The sequence below is a fragment of the Helianthus annuus genome, chromosome 4 (assembly GCF_002127325.2).
Source record: "Helianthus annuus cultivar XRQ/B chromosome 4, HanXRQr2.0-SUNRISE, whole genome shotgun sequence".
Taxonomy (NCBI): domain Eukaryota; kingdom Viridiplantae; phylum Streptophyta; class Magnoliopsida; order Asterales; family Asteraceae; genus Helianthus; species Helianthus annuus.
In genome coordinates this window covers 42,885,029-42,907,600 of record NC_035436.2, presented here as the reverse complement: position 1 = coordinate 42,907,600, position 22,572 = coordinate 42,885,029, and the positions used below count along the sequence as shown (strand labels likewise).

Here is a 22,572-nt window from a genome sequence, read left to right as displayed (position 1 = left end):
TAACTTATGTAATCACTATTGTTAATTATATCTTATTTACTTATATCTTATTATGTAATTAGGGACTTGTAGAAGCTGTAAAAGATTTGCTTCCTCATGTCGACATAGGCAATGTGCAAGGCATATATATGCTAATTTCAAGAAGAAACATAATGGGGTGGAATTTAGAAATTTGTTTTGGGCAGCATCCAAAACAACTCTTGAGCACGAACTTGTCTCTATTCTGGATAAAATAAAATCTATTAGCATTGAGGCATATAATCATCTAATTGAGAGAGATCCAAATACACAAATACATGGTCTAGGGCGTTCTTTGAAATTGATAGAGCATGTGAATCTGTAGAGAATGGGATTAGCAAGAGCTTTAATTCTGTGATTATGAATGCAAGAAGAAAACCAGTTATCACAATGTTGGAAGAGATTAGAATGTTTATTATGAAAAGGAACTACGAAATGAGTAAAAGATCATTGAAATGGGAAGGTAATGTATGCCCAGCTATAAGGACGAAGATACAAGAATGGTCAAAAGAATCAAGGTAAGTCGATACTTGTTTTTCTGTTTTTGGCTTTTTTTGCTGTTTATAGTTGTTTTTGCTGTTTATGGTTGTTTTTTTGCTGTAATTTTAGCTGTTTATGGGCTGTTTTTTGTTGTTGTTTTTTTTGTTTGCTGTTTATAGCTATTTTTAATTAGTTTTATATGATTATATTTAGGAAATGGATCGTTATCCCAAGTGATGACAATGTGTTTGAGGTACGGGATGGAAATGAAGCTTACAATGTGGATCTAGATAATAGAGAATGTAGTGGTAGATTGTGGCAAATATCTGGATTACAATGTTTGCATTCAATAACTGCTATATACTACATTAACAATGATCCGGAGGATTATGTAAGTGATTGGTTCAAGGTTGAGAAGTTCAAGGATACTTACAAGCACAATATGAAACCGTTAAATGGAAGCAAAATGTGGAAGGTAACATCTTACATTAAACCACTTCCTCCAAAAGAGAGAAGAATGCCGGGTAGACCATCAACTAAGAGAAAAAGACATGAAACTGAAAAGCAATCGAAGTATAAAAAAGTATCATTTACCGTTGCAGCAACTGTTTAGAGAAAGGGCATAATGTGAAAACATGTACAAATGAAAAAAACTTGCACTGCCCAAAGAACCTAAGAGAAAAGGAAGGCCCAGAACAAGGGTGACAAGAGAAGATCTTATAATTTGTTCGCAATTTTTTTTTTTTTTGAAAGGCCTAAAAACTGAGAAAAAAATCCAACAATAACCACATAATAAGGAGGAAAAAACCAAATGTCTAAATAATTTGCTTTCGTGATTTTTTGACACGTAGATTGTCCATGTCAACATTTTATATTTTACTTATATGCCACATCAGCAATAAATAGGCTATTATAAGCCATTTTACAATCAATTTAACAAGTTAAGAGACTTTTATATGAAAAAAAAAAGTTAAGGGACTATTGTGAGAAAAAATAGAAAATATATTGGTTTTTTTTGGTATTTCCCCTTATTGTTTTTACACCTTTAAGGATCTGTATATGTTCTAAAATAAGTAATTATACATGTGTATTAACATCTCTTGAAAAGCAGCTGTAAACAATAGAGAGAGAAAAAAAGATGCCGGTTTGTGACCAACATCAAGGAATTGAGATCGCGTTATATTAGCTTCGATAGAATAGGATAGGTAATGTTGTGGGGAAAAAGTAAGAATTGAGCCTTCATATAATTATTACAACTTGCAAGTGGGTCATTTAACCTTTATATATTGTCATATTTCTTCCTTGCATATTTATCACGTTAAAACCATTGTACATTTTTTTAAAACTATTGTATTCTCTTTTATTGTTCAAAGGTTCATTTCACTGGAGTGGAAGCAGAAATGTTTGTTTTGATTAGTGTATGGTAATGGTCCATTCCAGTGATTTTATTACCTTGTTGATTTCTTTAGATGGTTTACTTCATTCCATGTTTTTATTGCGGACAATCAAACCTACCCTTAGAATCATCATCACCTATACAGTGAAAACTCACTATTAAGTCTAAATGCACATCCAACCACTCTCCCTTTAGTTAGTGTATTAATCAAGTTGGTACGTTATACATATGCTCCGACCCGAACCGTCGAACCGACCCGTATTTTTTATGTTCGGACATATGAAGTCGACCATTTAAAAAAGTGAACTCCTTGGAAAAAAATTCCTGGATCCGCCACTGCGTGTTGACTCGCAAAATTTCGAACGAAACGTAAAACAAAAAACTTGTGAACGATGAAAAGCATGGGGTGCCATAGTTGAGAATAAAAAAGTGTTGGGGTTAAATTGAAATATTGAAAAGTTTTGGGTTAAAACTATAAAAGGCAAAGGGGTTAAATTGCAAAAATAAAAAAACCCTTTGAATTAAAAGTGAAAAATGCAAATTTATTATTTTTTTGAAAAACTCCCAATACATATATTACAACTATATAAAGCAACAAAATGTTGCAAATTTATAGTTTGGAAATTGCACCGGGTAATTAACCTTTACCTTTCAAATATAATTTATCTTACTTTTTCTTAACGAGTATTTAGTACCTGCGCATTGTGGTGGAACAGTTAAATCAAGCAAAAAAAAATTAAACGTAAAAACATTAATTTATTTTACTTTTTTAACGAGTATTTAGGACCCACACATTGTGATGGAATAGTTAAATCAAGCAAAAAAATAAACGTAAAAACAATGAACCATGCACACACTTTGCGGGATGTTAACTCCAACATGTAGACCGATAGAAAAGGAGAATTTTAAAAATCCGAAAGGCAGTACCGTTAAACTGAAAAAAAAAAAATAAACGTAAAATCGATACACTACGAAGACTCCCTTAGTTTGTTAGGCTATTATATCTTGCGAACGACACCCGTATCATTCTTATTAAATTACTTTTGATCATTCAAGATAGTAATTAATTTAACTTATAGTCCCTCAATGTAATATATGAAAATATTTATTAAAGTATATAACATTAATAACTTAATTTATGTATATCTGTTAAAGGAAAAGTATATATAAATTAAGGACTTTTATTTTTGACCGGCTATTGTTTCACATCAAATGGGTTCCGAACCCCATACCTCCAAGTTAGATTGTTAGAAAGTTAGTTGCCATCACAGCAGAAGGATGAGACATATACATTAGGTCATCCGTAGTCGTAAGGCCCTTGTGGGGGCGTTATGTGACATGTGGCATGTCACGTTACCACGGGGCTTTATGGACGTTATGCAAGTTGAGGCCGTAGTCATAAAGCCCCCTTGTCATCATTACCCATTTTTTAATTTTCATTTTTTTAATTCATTTGTAAGTTTTTTAAAAATAAAATTCATCTCATTAAATAAAAAAATTACTATAAAATAAAAAAAACATTAAACTAGAATAAAAAAAAATTACACAATCAAAGGTTATATTTTTTTTTTCAATTCGCTCTTTTTGTGGCAACGCCATTTTCAAAGCTTTTCCCGTTAAGTGGTCATGCGGTTTCGAGTAGAACTCAAAGTCGTGAGCCCATTGTCTATCCCGCATAATCTCCGTAACTTCGCGGTTCTCCTCGATACGTTTAGTACCGAGTTCGTGTATGTCTTGAAGTCGCTTGTTTATCTCCGAAAATGCGTTACTCATACCCGTTCCCATAGACATCGATGACGACTCAGGCTTTTTCGCCCGCCTACTTTTTCCGGGCGGTCTTGGTAGCTCCTCCACCGGCTCGTCATCCGGAATATCCTCGTTCAAGTCGGTGTTTCGAGCGTCGGAGGTTGGCGTTTCGGGTTCACCCGACTCGTTTGTTTTGGACCTCTTTGATGGCCGTGTATTTCCCGAACGACCACTCGGAGTAGATACGGTGGCCCATTTGGGGCTATGGCGAAGGATTTGCCAACACCTCATGTACGGGAAATGGCCATTAGCCTTCGTATACTCGACCAATGCCGCTTGCATAATGTCTTCATCGTTACTTCCACTTTTCCATCCGGAAAACAAGCGTTGGTACACGGTTTGAAAGTTTGTGCATTTCTTGTTTATATCGGTCCACTTCCCCGATATAGAGTCCGGTGGGCGGTATTCGTCTCCTTTACCCATGAGATCGAAAAAAAGTTCTCGTATTCGGTTCCAAAAAACGGTTTTACTTTGATTGTTTGCTACAAAAAAATAAAATATAATGTTAGTCTAAAATTTAAAAAAATAAAAACAGAAAATAAATTAAAAAACTGAAAATAAATAAAAAAATGAAAAAAACAGAGAAAAAAAAAGAAAAAACAGAAAAATAAATATACATATAACCGGGTCCTCCGACACATCGATGAAAGCGCGGGTTAACGCATACTCCTCATCGGGCTCCCACGTTATCACATTTTTTTTCGCTCGGGTGGTGGTTTCCGCTTTCTTTTTATGTGGCCGTTTTCCTTTTTCTTTTCCTTTTTGCGTCTCCGCTACCTTGGGTTGTGTTTCCGGAACGACGTCGGGTTCGTGTAGTGGGGAGCCGAAAGCTTGAGCCGACCCAAACGCTTGAGACGACCCCATTCCATCGGTGTTTTGATTCGGGTTCCACCCGTAGAGATTCGGGTCCCATGATAGCGGTTGGTTCAAAAGATTCATGAACCCGGGACTTTGTTGATTGTAATCGAGAAAACCGGAGCCGAAAGGGTTGGGTCGAGTGGGAACCGGCGACACGGGGCGAGTAGGATTACCACTTTGGTTTGGGTCCGCACTTGATCGGAGAGGAATGAAGCCACGGTTGAATGGATGCATTGTATAAAATATAAGGGTTTCTAAAAAAAATGGAAGAGATAAAGAGTGTTTGAGTGTGTGTGGTAAAAAAAATAGGAGATGAGGTATTGATTTAAAGGAAAGTTTGAAAAAAAAATTTATTTTTTTTAAGGAAAATGACCGTTTACCAACGGTAAAAAAAAAACAAATCACAATTCAAAGCGCCGTTATATACATCGCGCCATTCCATTTTTTCAAAACATACCGCCCCCCGTTTCGGTGTTGAAGGCGCTATGCCGGCGCTATGCAGGGGCACGCCCCACTACGTATGCTCTTAAGGAGTTAGTTGATGAAGTAAGATGGTAGAAAAAGACAAAAATGAAGACATGTGGACAATCTTTTGTAATAAAATTGAACATTAAATGTTTCTTACATAAAGTCGTCGTTCAAAAAACATTTTCCTCAGAGCATACGTAGTGGGGCGGTATGCCCCTGCATAGCGCCTTTAATACCGAAACGGGGGGCGGTATGTTTTGAAAAAATGGAATGGCGCGATGTATATAACGGCGTTTTGAATTGTGATTTGTTTTTTTGACCGTTGGTAAACGGTCATTTTCCTTTAAAAAAATCAATTTTTTTTTCAAACTTTCCTTTAAATCAATACCTCCTCTCCTATTTTTTTTTTTACCACAAACACTCTTTATCTCTTCCATTTTTTTAGAAATCCTTATATTTTATACAATGCATCCATTCAACCGTGGCGTCGTTCCTCCCCGATCAAGTGCGGACCCAAACCAAAGTGGTAATCCTACTCGCCCCGTGTCGCCGGTTCCCACTCGACCCAACCCTTTCGGCTCCGGTTTTCTCGATTACAATCAACAAAGTCCCGGGTTCATGAATCTTTTGAACCAACCGCTATCATGGGACCCGAATCTCTACGGGTGGAACTCGAATCAAAACACCGATGGAATGGGGTCGTCTCAAGCGTTTGGGTCGGCTCAAGCTTTCGGCTCCCCACTACACGAACCCGATGTTGTTCCGGAAACACAACCCGAGGTAGCGGAGACGCAAAAAGGAAAAGGAAAACGGCCACATAAAAAGAAAGCGGAAAACACTACCCGAGCGAAAAAAAATGTGATAACGTGGGAGCCCGATGAGGAGTATGCGTTAACCCGCACTTACATCGATGTGTCGGAGGACCCGGTTATATGTATATTTATTTTTCTGTTTTTTCTTTTTTTTTTCTCTGTTTTTTTCATTTTTTTTTATTTATTTTCAGTTTTTTAATTTATTTTCTGTTTTTATTTTTTTAAATTTTAGACTAACATTATATTTTATTTTTTTGTAGCAAACAATCAAAGTAAAACCGTTTTTTGGAACCGAATACGAGAACTTTTTTCGATCTCATCGGTAAAGGAGACGAATACCACCCACCGGACTCTATATCGGAGAAGTGGACCGATATAAACAAGAAATGCCACAAACTTTCAAACCGTGTACCAACGCTTGTTTTCCGGATGGAAAAGTGGAAGTAACGATGAAGACATTACGCAAGCGGCATTGGTTGAGTATACGGAGGCTAATGGCCATTTCCCGTACATGAGGTGTTGGCAAATCCTTCGCCATAGCCCCAAATGGGCCACCGTATCTACTCCGAGTGGTCGTTCGGGAAATACACGACCATCAAAGAGGTCCAAAACAAACGGGTCGGGTGAACCTGAAACACCAACCTCCGACGCTCGAAACACCGACTTGAACGAGGATATTCCGGATGACGAGCCGGTGGAGGAGCTACCAAGACCGCCCGGAAAAAGTAGGCGGGCGAAAAAGCCCGAGTCGTCATCGATGTATATGGGAACGGATATGAGTAACGCATTTTCGGAGATAAAAAAGCGACTTCAAGACATACACGAACTCGGTACTAAACGTATCGAGGAGAACCGCGAAGTTACGGAGATTATGCGGGATAGACAATGGGCTCACGACTTTGAGTTCTACTCGAAACCACATGACCACTTAACGGGAAAAGCTTTGAAAATGACGTTGGCACAAAAGGAGCGGATTGAAAAAAAATATAATCTTTGTAATTTTTTTTATTCTAGTTTAATGTTTTTTTTCTAGTTTAATGTTTTTTTTATTTTATTGTAATTTTTTTTATTTAATGAAATGAATTTTATTTTTAAAAAACTTACAAATGAATTAAAAAAATGAAAATTAAAAAATGAGTAATGATGACAAAGGGGCTTTATGACTACGGCATCAACTTGCATAACGCCCCATAAAGCCCCGTAGTGACGTGGCATGCCATATGTCACATAACGCCCCCAAAAGGGCCTTATGACTACGGATGGCCTTACATATTTGGAAATAATGTTGATGAATCAGATAAGTTTAGGATAATCGGATGTTATAGATTTAATCCTCTGATATATAAGTTTAGTCTTACATACAAAATCTGTAAATTAATATAGGTAATTTTTATGTAAGATATATTTTATTTCTTCTATCATAACTTGTGATAATTAATATTTTATTAAATTCAAATGTACAGTTTTGTTCTACTTTTTTATATTTTAATATAATTTCTATTAATAATTAAGTTGTATTCAATATATAATTTTGTTATAGTTTTGAATATTATTATAGAGAAAAAAATTGTCAGGATAGTTTTTGTGATTTGGTGAAATTTCACCAATAGTCATAAACTATCTAAAATTACTGTTATAGTCCTCACCTTTTGCACACTCATTTCTCGAATAGTCTTTAGCATCACTAGTACATAAATGGTTTATTGGGGCATTTAAAATCGTTTTTTGACATGGTTTATGGACCGCCCCAACAAATAGGGAGTCAAAAAATAAGGCTATCTTTTACAACGGTTAAGAAACTGCGCCATTAAATAAAAACAACTGCGTCATTAAGTAGAAACAGATGCGTCCAAAGCCACTTTAAATATGGAGTCAAAAAATGATGCTATCTTTTAGCGCGGTTAAGAAACCACGTCATTAAATAGAAACAACCGCGTCATTAGATAGAGTTAACAAAACTTTCTAAGCTATTAACAACAACAACAACAACGACAACAACGACAACAACGACAACAACGACAACAACGACAACAACGACAACAACGACAACAACGACAACTACGACAACGACGACAACGACGACAACGACGACAACGACGACAACGACGACAACGACAACAACGACAACGACAACAACAACGACAACAACGACAACAACAACAACAACAACAACAATAATAATAATAATATAGGTAGCTTTTTATATTTCGATAACAAAAAAACACAGTCAATGGATTCAAATAAACAAACAAAACATAATACTTTGATACCAAATGACAATAGTCGAATTCTCACTTAACACAAAATGAAAAGACATCCTACATAAACTAAGTTGCCACCAAAAGTTCAACACAAAATGAAAAAAAACTTAAACTCCTATAGAAACGAAATTGAAACCAAAAGTTCAAACATGAAATGAAAAAACTTCTAAACTCCAACAGTGGAACTCCAACTTTGACTTTTTATTGTGCATTGCTCTCTTCTTGGTTTTCATTACCCCACTGATTGGCAAAAGTAAAAGTAAAAATTAATCAAGATAAGATATATTAAGATTAGGTGATTCATAACAAATTATGAAAGAAAAGATTACATTTCTTACATATTGTCGCCTCCAAACATGTTGGGAGTTGTTTAGTTATCCCTGGACATTATAGTTTACAACAAAAACAAAAAAAAAATAAGAAACAATTTGTTCAAGACACAACAAAACTAATAGATTATAACTAAGCTGAATGAAAATAATACCCAGTGCATTAGAACAATTTAAGCATTTTCAATACGTTTCCGAACTCAACATATAGACTCAAAACTCAAAAGATATCCCAAAAACAAAATAGGACAACATCTGACCTGTTGGAAACACCCTGCTGATAAATTGTGGTGTTAAGTCTAAGATCAGCTTGTCGATTTGTTTTTGCGGAAGAAAGCCTTTTTCGTTCCAAAGCTAAAAAAGAAACAGAAAATATGTAATTGAAAAATAGATAATTTAGGCAATCCACAATGTCTATAAAACAAACCACTTACTTTAATAGGAAAATCATGTTGAATAGAGTTGACAACCATTCTTTTGTTGCTTACACTGCATTGATTTAATAATAAGTACTTTGCATACATGAAAATCAACTGATAATAAAATAGATAACTTACTTTCACCATTTCCCAAAGAAATGGAAACCCAAAAGCTTCATCAATGATAGACGTAAGAAGGTAACTATGCTGGTTCTTTTCTCTATTTATAGAATCTATAATATAGCCTCTCTCAGTCGAGGGACAAATGATAATTAGTGTCCAATGGTTACTACAAAAAAAATTAGACAATAATTAAGTATGTATGTGTATATATGTAATTATGGTGGAAAAACATAACTTACTTTGCTAAATATGGTGCAACCAAAAATGTTTTGTCAACATGGAACGTAAACATGTCTATGATGTGTGATTGAACGCCTTCAGAATTTTTAGTGCATGATTCACCTTTGATGTGGTGCGGATTAAAGAACGCTCACCGAGAATTGTGCGACTCATAAAAATACCTTAAATCAAGAACAAATAGATATGATAAAATTGGCAAACAAAATTATATCTAAGAAATGTTATTTAACCATATAAAACAATAACAAAGACTTACATGGCAAACCAATGTATGACGGTGATATCAAGCCAGTCTTTAGTAAATAGTTGCAACAACTCTACATATGGAATAATATCTCGAACCACATGGGGATACATCCTCGCTGGTGAAGAAATCTCAATTCTATGGTTATCCCCAACACACCTTGATAATAGCTCTACCAAATCCTGAATTGCACGAGGCCTAGCCTTCGTTCTTTCCAAAGAAGTAATTACTTCAGGATCAATAAATGTTGGATCGGGATTAGGAGCATGAGTACTTTGCATCTCTTGTGTTGGACCAGGATTGGGAGCATGAGTAGCTTGCATCTGTTGTTGATATACATTTTGGGGTAGTTCTTGTACTTGCATTAACTAACAAGGATTATAAAAGCAATATTAGTACTTAGGTATTGTTATAGTAACAAGAATCTGATTTGTACTCTTTCTATATATATATATATATATATATAGAGAGAGAGAGAGAGAGAGAATAAAAGAAGAAAGAGATATGTGTGTGCGCGCACATGTGTGTGTAGATTGTTACAAAAACAAGTGGCTGATGTTTTACCATATTCATAAAACTCTGGTTAGTGTTTTGTTGAATAGGCATTTGTGGTTCATACAAATCGTCTTCCTCAATCTAAAATAACAATAATGATTGTTAGAATATGAACAAATCAAACTAAATTAATTTAAACTACCTCTGGATGATAACATGAAATCGCAGCGATGTCACCGGCTTGTGTTTGAGGTGAGGCGCCAGTGTGGCTTGACGAACCGAGACTCGGGTTCGTTCTCAGGTAACTCATAGACCTGCTGCGGGATGTTTCCTTGTTCACAATCTACAATTTAACAAAAAAATTTAGAGTAAATAATAATATATACTAAAATATAATGTAATGTATAAACAAATATACCTTTAGTGCATCCCTTGGCCATTGAACAAAACAGTGAAGCATGTATCCAACACGTTTAATTTCCACAGTTTTTGTTACTTCAAGAACAGGCATTTTCTCGCAACCTTCAATGACATTATCTACTTGAACTTTTACAAAACCCTCGCTTATTAGTTTGCCATGTAGAATCCTATCAGAAGTTGGCCATATCTGCCCTATAGCCACCGTCAATTCATCGCTAAGTTGGAATGGAAAAAGCATCTCACAGGGTGTTAATTTCTCCGAAACCATAAAGCATTTTAAAAAATATATAACATTTTTTAACAGCCTATAAAATATATTACCTCAATAGGTGGATAAGATATGATCGGTCCACCAGAATTCTTCTCCACCAATGATACTGAGCCTCTCTCCTGGTTTGCATCTAAACTATTGCCACTTCTTCCTCGCTTTTTACTATGGTTGAACAATCCTCCTTGAACTTGTGTTGAACCTATATAAACTCAAAATCCAAAACTACATCAGCAACCAAAAATCCCTCAACAGAATTCTTTTGATTGTTTCACATTTAGTGGTTCGGTTGTATTGTAATAAATAATGCTAATAACCGTTTGTTTTCTTGTTGCAGGAACTGCAGTCAATGAATATCGTTCCACGTTTGCAATTGGCTGATTCTTGATAATCTTTATGGTCATCACGAGGTAAACCAATAATGAGTGGCTATTTATTATATAAACTTATTGTTATGTTATTTCTAGAGGTAGAAAACTAGAAATCTTGATCGATTTATTTAAATTAGGTTGATGTGGGCTTTATATTGAATCTCCCACTGGTCAAATGGGTAAAAGTTGAAAAATTAGTAATAAATTGCTTTAGTAAAAAGTAATATTTGTTTATAATCTAAATCCATGCATTACTTTTAGCCCTGCATTATTTTTTAGTTAAGAATTTGAATAAAAAGGGTTGTTGGGTCACCCATCCCAACCCATTTAGGCCGGTTACACCGCCCACATATTTTAACGCTTTCGTCGGGATGGCAGGTGTGAAATGTTAACCATTCAATCACTTTGTTAACCGTGAAAAGAGGATGGTGTAAGATTAAATATATTTATTTTATATTTAATCTAGTAGCCATTATAATCATTTACATTATATGGATCAAAATATATAACAATCCTATTAAATAATTAGTTGGTAATTGTTGATGGGCCTAATTACCCTTATTAACTAATTAGGGTTTCCTCCTGGGTGCTTATATAAGGAGACTTATGTGGAGGTTAAGGGGTTACTCAGTTAGACAATTACATAAACCCTAATAACTCATAACATCAATTCACCTCCATCTCCATAGCCGATACCCTTTTCGGTTTTCTTAGCCACCATCATTAGATTGCACCCTAAGGAGGAACCAGACCAAAATTGACAACCATGTCAAACACTATTGCTGCACCTACATCTGGATTCTCTGCTGGCCTGTACTGATGCAATCAAAGGTATGTTTTTCATGTTTTCCTTCATGTATAAACAGAACTGAACCAACATGTGGTATTAGAGCATATGTTGATTAGTCAGTTCTGTTTTCATATCCATAATTCTGGGATTGAAACTTGGAAAACGGATTTTTTGTAACTTTAAAACGGTGACAGCCGGTTTCGAGTCATGAAGATCGACTCGATATCTCTGTTTTCGGGAAAAAGGATTAATTATATGTTCACTCGATTTCAACTGGGTTATGTTTTGACCGAAATCTGTTTAGAAAAACTATTAAAATTCAGGTTTCGGGTTCCAGAATCATGTTTTTATTTTTAGGGTTCATCATGTGTTCTTAGGAAAATTCGAAAATTCTATTATGTTTTGGAATGTTTTAGGATTAATGAGTGTTTTTTCCATGTTTGATCCAGTTTTATCTTTTAAGTTTATTCGAAAACTGTTATTAGATAAACAGTTATAATTTTCGAAATATGCTGATAAAATTAGATCATCTTAAAACAGGAAATAATATCTCATAGTCCCTTAGAATTCGAATTTTCAGTTATGCTTTCACATTCACAGCTGTTAACAGGAAGCTTCGAGATCATCAGATTACGACTCGAGACCATCAGTCTCGACTCGAGACTATAAGGTCTCGACTCGAAATCATCAGGTCCTTAAACCTTCACAACTCGAGACCAACAGATCTCGACTCGAGACCATAAGGTCTCGACTCGAAATCATAAGGACTCAAAGGTCTACAACTCGAGACAAAGGTCTCGACTCGAGACCATAACGGCATAACTCGAGACAATAAGGTTGCGACTCGAGACCATAACGTCATAACTCGAGACCATAAGGTTGCGACTCGAGACCGTGGTTGCGACTCGAGACCTCATCATGACTCGAGATCTCATAAGATATAGTAGTCGAGACCATGGTTCCGACTCGTGACAACAAGGTTGCGACTCGAGACCTCATAACTGACTCGAGATCTCATAACTCAGTCGAGACCTGACTCGAGACCTCATTATTTTTAGGCTGTTTAAATGTGAACTAAAAAATTTTTTCGGGGCTCCGCCCCGAACCCCCCAGCGAACTCACCGCGGAGTTCGATCCGCGCTAACGGGTGGTTTGCTATTAAATGATTCGTTTTTGTAATTAATTAGTTAATTAATGAGGATCAAATAATGTTTTACAAAACCAAAATGGCTTAACTTGAATGAGTTTTTGATATATCATTTCTGGCCAAAGCTGACTTGATACATCTACTTATCGTTCAAGTATTACGAAAGCTATGTTAAGTGTGCATCATAAACATGAATGTCTTAATATCTGGCCAAAGCTGATTTAATTCCTTCATAGATGGCATACTTAACAAGTGCATAACTAAAGTGATTGTCTCAATTTCTGGCCAAAGTTGATTTGTTACAACCACTTTGCACACATGCTTAAATGATTACACTTCTGGCCAAAGCTGTTTTGTCTTCGTTTAAGTAGAACTTTAAGTAGTCTATTATTTTGATGTTAGTAATAGACATATCACAAACCTCTTCACATAATGATCCTTATATTAATGATCCTCAATTAATTTTTTGTGATCATTTTGTCTGCGTTATTCTTAGTACCCATAATTTTTTTGCTCACTATATTTTTCTTCTATAAGTCTATATCTCATCCACTCTAATTCCTAAGCCTAAAATGTTTTGCTTTATTTAAAGTTTCTATAAGAATTAGCTCTTAAATTAAATCTTTGATTATCTCTTAAGACACGATAACCCTATTGCCCTCTTCTGATAAGGCACTACAAAAGAAAAGTAGAGCATGATGATTAGGATAAATCGAACATGATGTCTCTTATGATAATCAAGAACTCTCTAACATAATTGCTATCACTAAAGTTATTCCAGATTAAGTTTTTCCTAAGACTAATCTATAATTGTGGAATAATCACTAGAACTCCTAAGGTGCATGTCTTCATTTAAAATTATAAATTATAAGGTTAAGTGGTATATGTGAATATATTATAATGTACAATACCATGACCCATAAAGTTAAGGGCTTACGCATGGAAATAGTACATTTTTCCAGTACATTACATACTAAGATTTTCACTTGTACAAATTTGATGCCTTATAAATCAACTATAACACTCAAAAATACCAAAGTATAACGAGTGTGTTGATAAGCAACATATGTACATAGAAATAAATGTTTGAAACTGGAAAATAAGATGTTATTCACCTTACAACCACTAAAACCTTAAGAGAGGATTGTTCTAAGGTCCATAGACAAATTACAAGTGCTAATCCCAACGTTAAGGTTTTTGAAGTGAAAAATCTCACTGCATAATTATGTCATTAGACTAGGCATAAGCAACGAGACTATCCATTATTCTAAAGAACAGTTGGATAAATTAATTAGATAGTAACTTCCTAATGATATTTAAGTCTGATAATTTTTTAATATTCCAATTAACACATGATTAGTTGACTCTAGTTCCAAAGGTTTCTTACCAGAACTCGACAAATAACTAACACGAGAGTTAGTGACAAAAATTAAACGTTAAGGCTATAAGAGCCATAATAAGCAGTCTTCAAACAACGCTTTTCGATACCTTATATATTCTGATTAATCAGAATATAGTATCATAATTAAGCAAAGATATGAAGATTGTGAGGTTTGCATAGTCAACAAAAAGTCACACTCACCGTAAACTCTCATTTTATTTGTTCTAAATATCTGGATAGAAACATTAATTACTAAGATGAAACTAGATGATACCTTACTTTTTCACAACTTTTGTCATCATGCAAATGAGAATTTGACAAAAGGAAAATGAGACTTATAAATTTTATCCATTAGAACCAAAATTCATGAGAAATCATAACATGGTTAATGAGGATGATTTTTTTTCATCTAATCTCATTTTAAGTGATTTTAAATCATGACGTTAAAGCCCTAAAATATGACTTGGCTTAAGGAATAAGCATGGGTCCATCATAAGTCATTCATTGACATTCGTGGAACTTATTCCAAATGGAATATTCAGACATAATTCATTTATCATTTGAAAGACTATCAACTTGTATCTAAATTTTGTCGCATATGGCCCACGGTCTTAGAAGAACTCTATTCATATATGTAGTTAATCAGATTTCTATTAAATATGTCCCTAAAGTTTCTTCTGATATCTGGACATTAAAGAAATCAAATAAAGTCTAACGTATATGTGACAGGTTCCTACGTCACGTAGCTCATTGAAACTTCTCTTGTAGCATTCTAGAGATATTAAAGATCAGTGGGAGCATTAAGTGTCTTAATAATAACTTGCAATAGTTGCAAGAGGTGGGGGAGTGAAAATTTTACATTACCTAAATTTGCACCTCTTGTACAAGACACCGCTCCATCATGACACTGTTCCATCAATACTTGTCTCCTTAAAATCTAATGCTACTCTTACAAAAGTTTCATTGTTGCTTAATTGTGGGCACACTTAGATTTCTTACCTAAACTAACATAATCCTCAACAAGAGAAATCACAACGACTAATGTCATTAATTTTTTTTCTCTATTAGAATTTGTTGGTCGTTAAGTATTGACCCTAAGCATGCTGAGTTCCTAAAGTTTTCTAAGGTCGGTGGGAGCAGTCAAAGTCCTTATCATGATTTGCAAGGAATACAAGAGGCGGAGGGAAGAGTGTCATTAAATTCACTCCGAATTTAACTCCGATTACACCTCTTGTACACCATACTGCACCAACTCTTACAAACTTAGAATGAAAATGATAGCAACCTAACCAAGAGCTAATCCATAAAACTGAAACTTCTAATGAACCCAATTGTGACAACCCGAACTCTCAGGGTTAGTGTCTTCTAGCCTCGTAACTTTTATTTCACACTACGTTTTATCATACGTTGCGGTGAGTGCTTGTTACTTGTACTTGTTAAATCAGTTAAACTCGGTTGATTGTTATAATAAATTATGTATGGGCTGATATTGTTACACACTTTGATTCACACGCGCACCTCATGAAAAACCGCACATTCAACACTCTCTCTTAGATCTTGGCCCGGTGTATATCTTATCTCAACTCTCGGCCCAGCGTATACCGAAGCCTAAACCGAAGCCCAAAGTTATTCTGGGCCCAAACTTCTCAAATAAAAAAAGGGGTGCACATTTATAACATACGTAGTTATGATTGTGAATTAGAAACCATAACAAAACCTAGCACAAACTTACACCCCTTTAGCGATCGGCGACTGCCATTCTCTTCGAAGCCATACCTTCCCTCGAATCCAGCATTCTCTTCTACGTTTCATAATCTGGTCAGTGTAATTTGGTTATCTATTATTGATTCCTTGATATACTTGGCCGAAAATATACTTGTTGATTGTTATGTTATTTGTAAAAAAAAAGTAGATTGTTATGTTAATTGTAAACGAGTTGATTGTTATGAATAACTGTGATTTAAGGTGTGATAGAATCGACATGATTAAGAGTGTATGGACATTGAATACAAACTCTATGTGATATCTTTGTATGATCCGAATTGAGTGTTCCTGGTTGATAGTTAATTAATGATCAATGTTGCATAAACTGGTATGTACATGAATGATTTAACACCTGTTGAATATGTCAGCGATGATTAAGGATACTAGGGATGTGAAGCTGCTTCATGAACCGACATATATATAAATATATAGGTAGTTAGTGGCGGCTCATGTGGGTGTGTGTTTGTAGTCTAAATCAAAATCAAAACATGTGCATATGCTTATAATGTCGTCAGAACAGTAGTATAGTAATTCAAGTGTGCATGTGATCATCATTATCAATAAACTTTGACCATTTAATAACATGTGAATGTAATTGATTTCCAATGCACCGTCTGACAACAAGGATCTATAATTGGACCACATTTTCAATAGAGGGCTAATGCCCTTAGTGGACTGTCTTAAAGTGATGTTAGTAAATTGATTGGGGCGTGGGGGGTGTGAACAAATTGAACTCGATTGGGTTGCATAAGGGAAACCGAAACTGGGCCGGAGGCAGCTGGGTTGTACCCCACCGTGAACAGACTTTGTTTAACTACTGGGCCGCACAACACTTGTAATGAACCCATTTAAACCGTTGGGCCACACATGTTTAACAACTGGGCTTGAGGTGAATACTAGTAAATTATGTGTGTATTTATGTGGCATCTTTGAGAGATTACATGTTAAGCAAGTGCTCGGTGGCTCTAGAGGAATGTATAAACTGTCATGCTTTGAATTACGTGTGTGCGTTACATGTACCGTGAATGTGTTTTATGTGATCAATGAATACGTGAATTACTTGAATATAAAAACTATGGTTCATATGCACGTAAAAATGACTGATATCGGTAACTCCTTTAGGGCGTACTTGATTAACTGGTAGACTCGTAGATAATCTTACCGAGCAAACCAAAGGTGAGTTCACTACACTTTTCTAAGCATGCGTCCCGGTGGTTTGGGATATCTGGTAAACGTTTCTGAAGGGAATACTGGGTAAACTGTTTAATTGGGATGTTGGTTATTGAACACAGTATAAATCATGTAAGACCCCAAACATCTACCGTGTTGCTGAAGAAGCAACGAGGTATTTAGTTGATAGCGCTATTAGGTTTGGCACCCTCACACCGGGCCGAAAGGACGGGTGTGAACTAATTACCTGGACTTCATGACCAATGCCTAGTTAGAGGCATTGGGGTTGGGCATTCACATCGTGTACATATAAGACCCCTTACATCTATTCAAGGTTGTTTGATACCTTGACCTCATGACCAATGCCTAAATGGAGGCATTGGGGTTGGGCATTCACATCTAGTCGCTACATACGGTAATCGAGTTAATAACAACATCAAATCAAATCGTTGAACTGTTTTATACACATATTTGGTAACTAAACTCGGTAACAAAACTTTGAACTCACCAGCGTCGTCTGACACACTTGTTTGCATGCTTGTAGGTCGTTAGTTGTCTTGCATTGGAACTTGATGTCTGGAGTAGCTGGAGTGGTCATGGGTCGACCGGATGGATTTATGTTACTGATTTCTTGATACTATACTTTGGTTTTGAAACTGTTTAATTTTGCTTCCGCTGAATACTTTGGTGTTCACTTAAACTTGTTGATGGTATTTTATTAATAATTAAAGAGTTTATTTTGAAATTTGTACGCGTTCAATGTAATTAGTGGCTCATTATTGGTATGTCGCACGCCTAACAGGGAAATTCCCTAGGTGGTATTTTGGGGGTGTGACAGTTTGGTATCAGAGCCATTGGTTATAGTGAACTTGGTTTTAAAACGTTTTTCATAAAACCAGACTATAACCGAACAGATCTGTAATCGACCATGACACTCAGCTCCAGACTGCAAGGTTCGTTTCTCATTTACTATTGCATAGTATATCTAGTGTTTGCTTATGAATAACATCACACGTGAATGCACACTTAGCGCTGCAGTATGAACTTCTATGTTACCAACCCATGTTACGTGTTTTAAGAGTGCGACTCTTCTTGAACTTTCATGATCTATGTTGTAGCGTCATCTGTCTTATTGCTCGAATTCGGGGAACCTTTTAGCACGAGTTAAGAGGCACTTAGATAAGCATGCAAATTGCCTTATTATTATGGGTGCACACATAATAATAATGTGGGGTGCATGTGAGTCCCAGTGAGGCTTAACGAGTGTGAGAGGGGTTCCGCTCTGTTAATTGATGTTATGTTAGAACTCAACAGTCTATAGGAGTCATAGCAGTAATTGTCTCCTACTCGAACATGATCTTTTCACCCCTTTCTGAATCCCTACGAATCTCGATGCTATCGAGTATCACCTGATCACACATCTAAATGCCTAGCGAACTGTGTAGAATGTTAGGTGCTAGTACGAAAGTCCCTGAGTTGGATGGCTCAGCGTCAAATGATTGGACTCTACTTTCCTCACTTATCTTTGTTTGACGCCTTAGATCCCGAAGTGCGATCAGTTTTGCGACACTCTCGCGACATACCGTGTATTACTCTATCAACTTGCAAGAACGATGGACAAGAGGGTAAACGTAGTACCTTACCGACTTCAGCATTTGAACGACCCTAATTACCGGCAACGAGCAACAGCGATTTTACTCCAATCGAATCCTTAACCCCAGCCAGCGAATCATGGGAGTCGACTCTTACGAACCAATTGGGACAAAATCGATGACGATTGACTGTAGAGCGGACTGTGTAACCGCCCGCACCATGAGTAGTGCCTTAGGACGTGGCACGGAATGTGAAAAGATGGACCTTGTTGGTGAAAGGACGCAGCACACCGTTACAGGCAACAATATTAGAGGCAACAGTCATGGCAACATCAAGGTACTCGTGATCATAGCTTACAGAATGGAAACGAAGGTGAACCCGACAAGGATTAACTGTGTTAAGTCAAGGTAACGACAATCAAGGGAACGACGACAGTACTGGAAATTCTCGTGACAAAAAAAAAAAACACTGGAAATGAAGCTCATGGAAGGACATTTAGTATTGGCATAGGCTATACCAGGCGTAATAGCAACACGATAGCTTGGATGGGTAGTTATTCGCTTCGTCTCTGTTCTGTTAACCCTGATGCTTCTTGAAACCGAACCTGTTGTGGAGTCGACTGATGCAAGTCAATTGAAGCCTTATATGTTCGCTGAGATGTAAACTCGACCTTGGGGTACAGGTGTTCGACATCGACCTTCCTTCCACTACCTTTGATGGTTGCAATACAGTAGTTAGTGTGGATGGGTTATCCAGAGATCGCGCAGATACACCAGTGAGGAGAAGACCTTGTGTGGAGAATCGTTATTTGCTCTAAGGCGTCAGAGTGGTGCAAAGGTTAGCGCCATTTCAGCTATGAAGGCCAGAAGTGTCTACGGAGGGATTATTCCGTTATACTAGCAACCGTTACTGATGTTAGGGCTAAGGAGACAGAGGATCGAGGATCCACAAACCATTCGTGATTCCTTTCGGTGTGCTACCCAAGGAACTTTCGGGCTTACTTCCACAACTGTTAGGCGAAATCTCAGTCTGATCTTGCGCCAGAGGCAGCCCTGACTACACGCATCTTACTGTCTTGCACCAGGAGGGTTGCAAGAGCTGTCTAACCAACAGCAGGAGCTATTGGACAAGAGTTTTGTCGGACCTAGCTTTTCGCTTTGGGGAGCCCCGGTTATATTCGTGAAGATAAGCCTTTTGGTATGTGTACTGATTTGCAAGAACTCAATACGTGACAGTAGAGAACCGTTTACCACGACCATATATTGACAACCTGACGACCAGTTGCGGGGGTCGAGCTTCCATTCGAGGATTGAATAACAAATGAACTATCATCAGATGGGAGTCCAGAGGGGAGAATGTTCCTACAACGGCATATCAGACGCAGGGCGGCCATTACGACGTTGTATTCCAAAACCTCTGGGTCAATCATCACACCGGCAGCTGCATGGATCACGTGAATCAACTATGCTTATTGACAACGTATTGAATCATTTCCAGGAGGAAGGAACATCGTAGACGACATCCGTATCTTATTTAGGGCTCCTGAGGGAGGAGCCATTACGTGCGAAGTCTTGTTTAGTGTAACATCTAGATTCGAGAGATGCATTTGAACATGTAACCAACGAAGTGGGAATGCACGTGGACCTCGTTGAGACCCGTTTTGGTTAGAAACTGATCGACACCAGAGATCCCTTCGAGGATGCAACAATTTCTTGGTCTCACTAGATGGTATCGCAGATTCATCATAGGATTCTCGAAGATCGCGCAGCTTAAATCTCTTTAGCACAGCAAGGTGCTGTGTTAGTGGAAGACAAAATAGGAGGACGTCTTTTCAACTTCTGAAACCCAACCCTGCAACGCACGGAGCATCCTTCTATACGAGGGAACTGATGATGTGGCGGTATACCTTTCGAATCAGAGTCCCAGTTACACGTCGACGCAACGCGAGAGAGTGATGACTTACGTAATGGAGTTCCAAAGAGGAATTGCACGACACACAACCAGTGGTGGAAACCATGGTTTTTGGATTTACTTGGAGGCATTACTTGGACGGTACCGAATGCGTTACTTAGACCGATCACAAGGGCCTCCCGTGTACCCTGGTTTCAAAAGAGCTAAATCAGTAAATGGCATCATTGGATGGAACATTTGGGAGGATTACGACAGTGGAACTTGAACGTGTATGAGCTTTGTAGCTCACTATCGACTCTAACTTACCTGATCAGATTCGCTCTGTTCAAGCTGGAGAGCTGAAGGGAGAAAATTTTCAAGTTGAACCCATGCGGGGCAAGGAGAAGCAACCTTGGCAGGTCGGACGATATTCGCTATCTCATGGAACGAATGTGGATCTCATTATTCAGTAACTGTAGGAAATTTGTATTACGCAAAGCACCCCGGCCTTGATATTCTAGTCGTCTGGGTTTTGATGCGAGACATTAGGATTTATAAGCCTTGTATTGGTAATCGGGCATGAAGGCCCACCTAGCTATGCATGGGAATGATGTTTGACTGGTCGGAAAGTCAAGGTACAGTATCAGCAACCAGAAACACCCATATGGAAATGAGAACAGATTGCCCTGGAATCTGGCACTAGTCTACTTACAACTCAAAACGGAAACAGTCTCACCTGGGTGATCGTTGATTGTCTCACGTTATCAACACATTTTCTTTCAATTAAGGAAACTGACGAGACTTCACAGCTGTGAATGTTCCTCTGAGAGAGGCGACTTTTAGGCACGAGGTGCCAACTCCTGTTACCTTTTGATTTCGAGCTATACCTGATTTATGACCGGCAATACGCAACACCCTTGGCTCACACCTGGACATGAGCATTACTTATCACTGTAGGGCAACCAGGCAGAGTAACGGACCATCCTGACACGCGAAGACATGCTGTGAGCTTGCGCGTGATTGACTAAAGTAAACAATTGGGAAGGACACTTATCTTTGGGTAAGCTCTATTGTAGCCGTTACCGTTTTAGTATGCATACAAGCTCTATTTGAGGCATTTCATGGATGACAATGCCAACCTCCTTGTTAGACTAAGGTGGGTGACAACCTAATCACCGATTCAGAGTTTGTACTCGAACCTCATGGGAAGATTGTCCAGATCGGAAATCGTTTGGTGGCAACATGTAACCATCAGGGAAGCTGATAATCTTAGGGAACACTGGGAGTTCACTGAAGACGAACGTAGCGGAAGTCTCACCCTGGGAGGGTGCGGTACACTATGGAAAAAGTGGCCAACTTAGTTTGCGGTACACTAGGACATTTGGATTCTGGAACGGATTGATGATATGGCTCGCGAACTCGAGTTACCTGACGAATTTGGTAATGTACACGATGTCAATTATGTATCGAACCTAAAGGAGCGTCTATTCGACGCAACACTCGTGACACCCTTGTGAGGAACCCACTGTTAACACAGTCGAATTTCAATCGTGAGAGTTCGTTGGAACTCAACACGTGGACCGAAGTTACCGTGAGAACGCAAAGATCAGGTGAAGCTCTGGAAACAACTTTGGATATCATTGGCGAATTTCGGGACGAAATTCCCTTTCAAGTTGGGGATGATGTGGCACCCAACTGATTTGCAATTCTTTTTATACGTGGTGCAGTTATCGGGATGCATAGTGCGGTGGTGTAATGCTTGATTGTTATTTGTGTAGTATTACAAATAGGTTAATTGGAGTTTCTATCACTTCACCTCTCTGTGCCTA

The 22,572-nt window shown here is 37.4% G+C and overlaps 1 protein-coding gene across 1 annotated transcript; it reads right to left on the bottom strand.

The window, feature by feature from the left end:
• Positions 1-2,707: 2,707 nt before the first annotated feature.
• On the bottom strand, positions 2,708-4,792 carry LOC110933246 (glutathione S-transferase T3-like). Its single transcript, XM_022176475.1, has 3 exons — positions 4,318-4,792; positions 3,489-4,182; positions 2,708-2,828 (listed from the first exon to the last, which is right to left on the bottom strand). The coding sequence occupies exons 1-3, from the start codon at positions 4,790-4,792 to the stop codon at positions 2,708-2,710; spliced, it is 1,290 nt and encodes a 429-aa protein (XP_022032167.1).
• Positions 4,793-22,572: the final 17,780 nt, after the last annotated feature.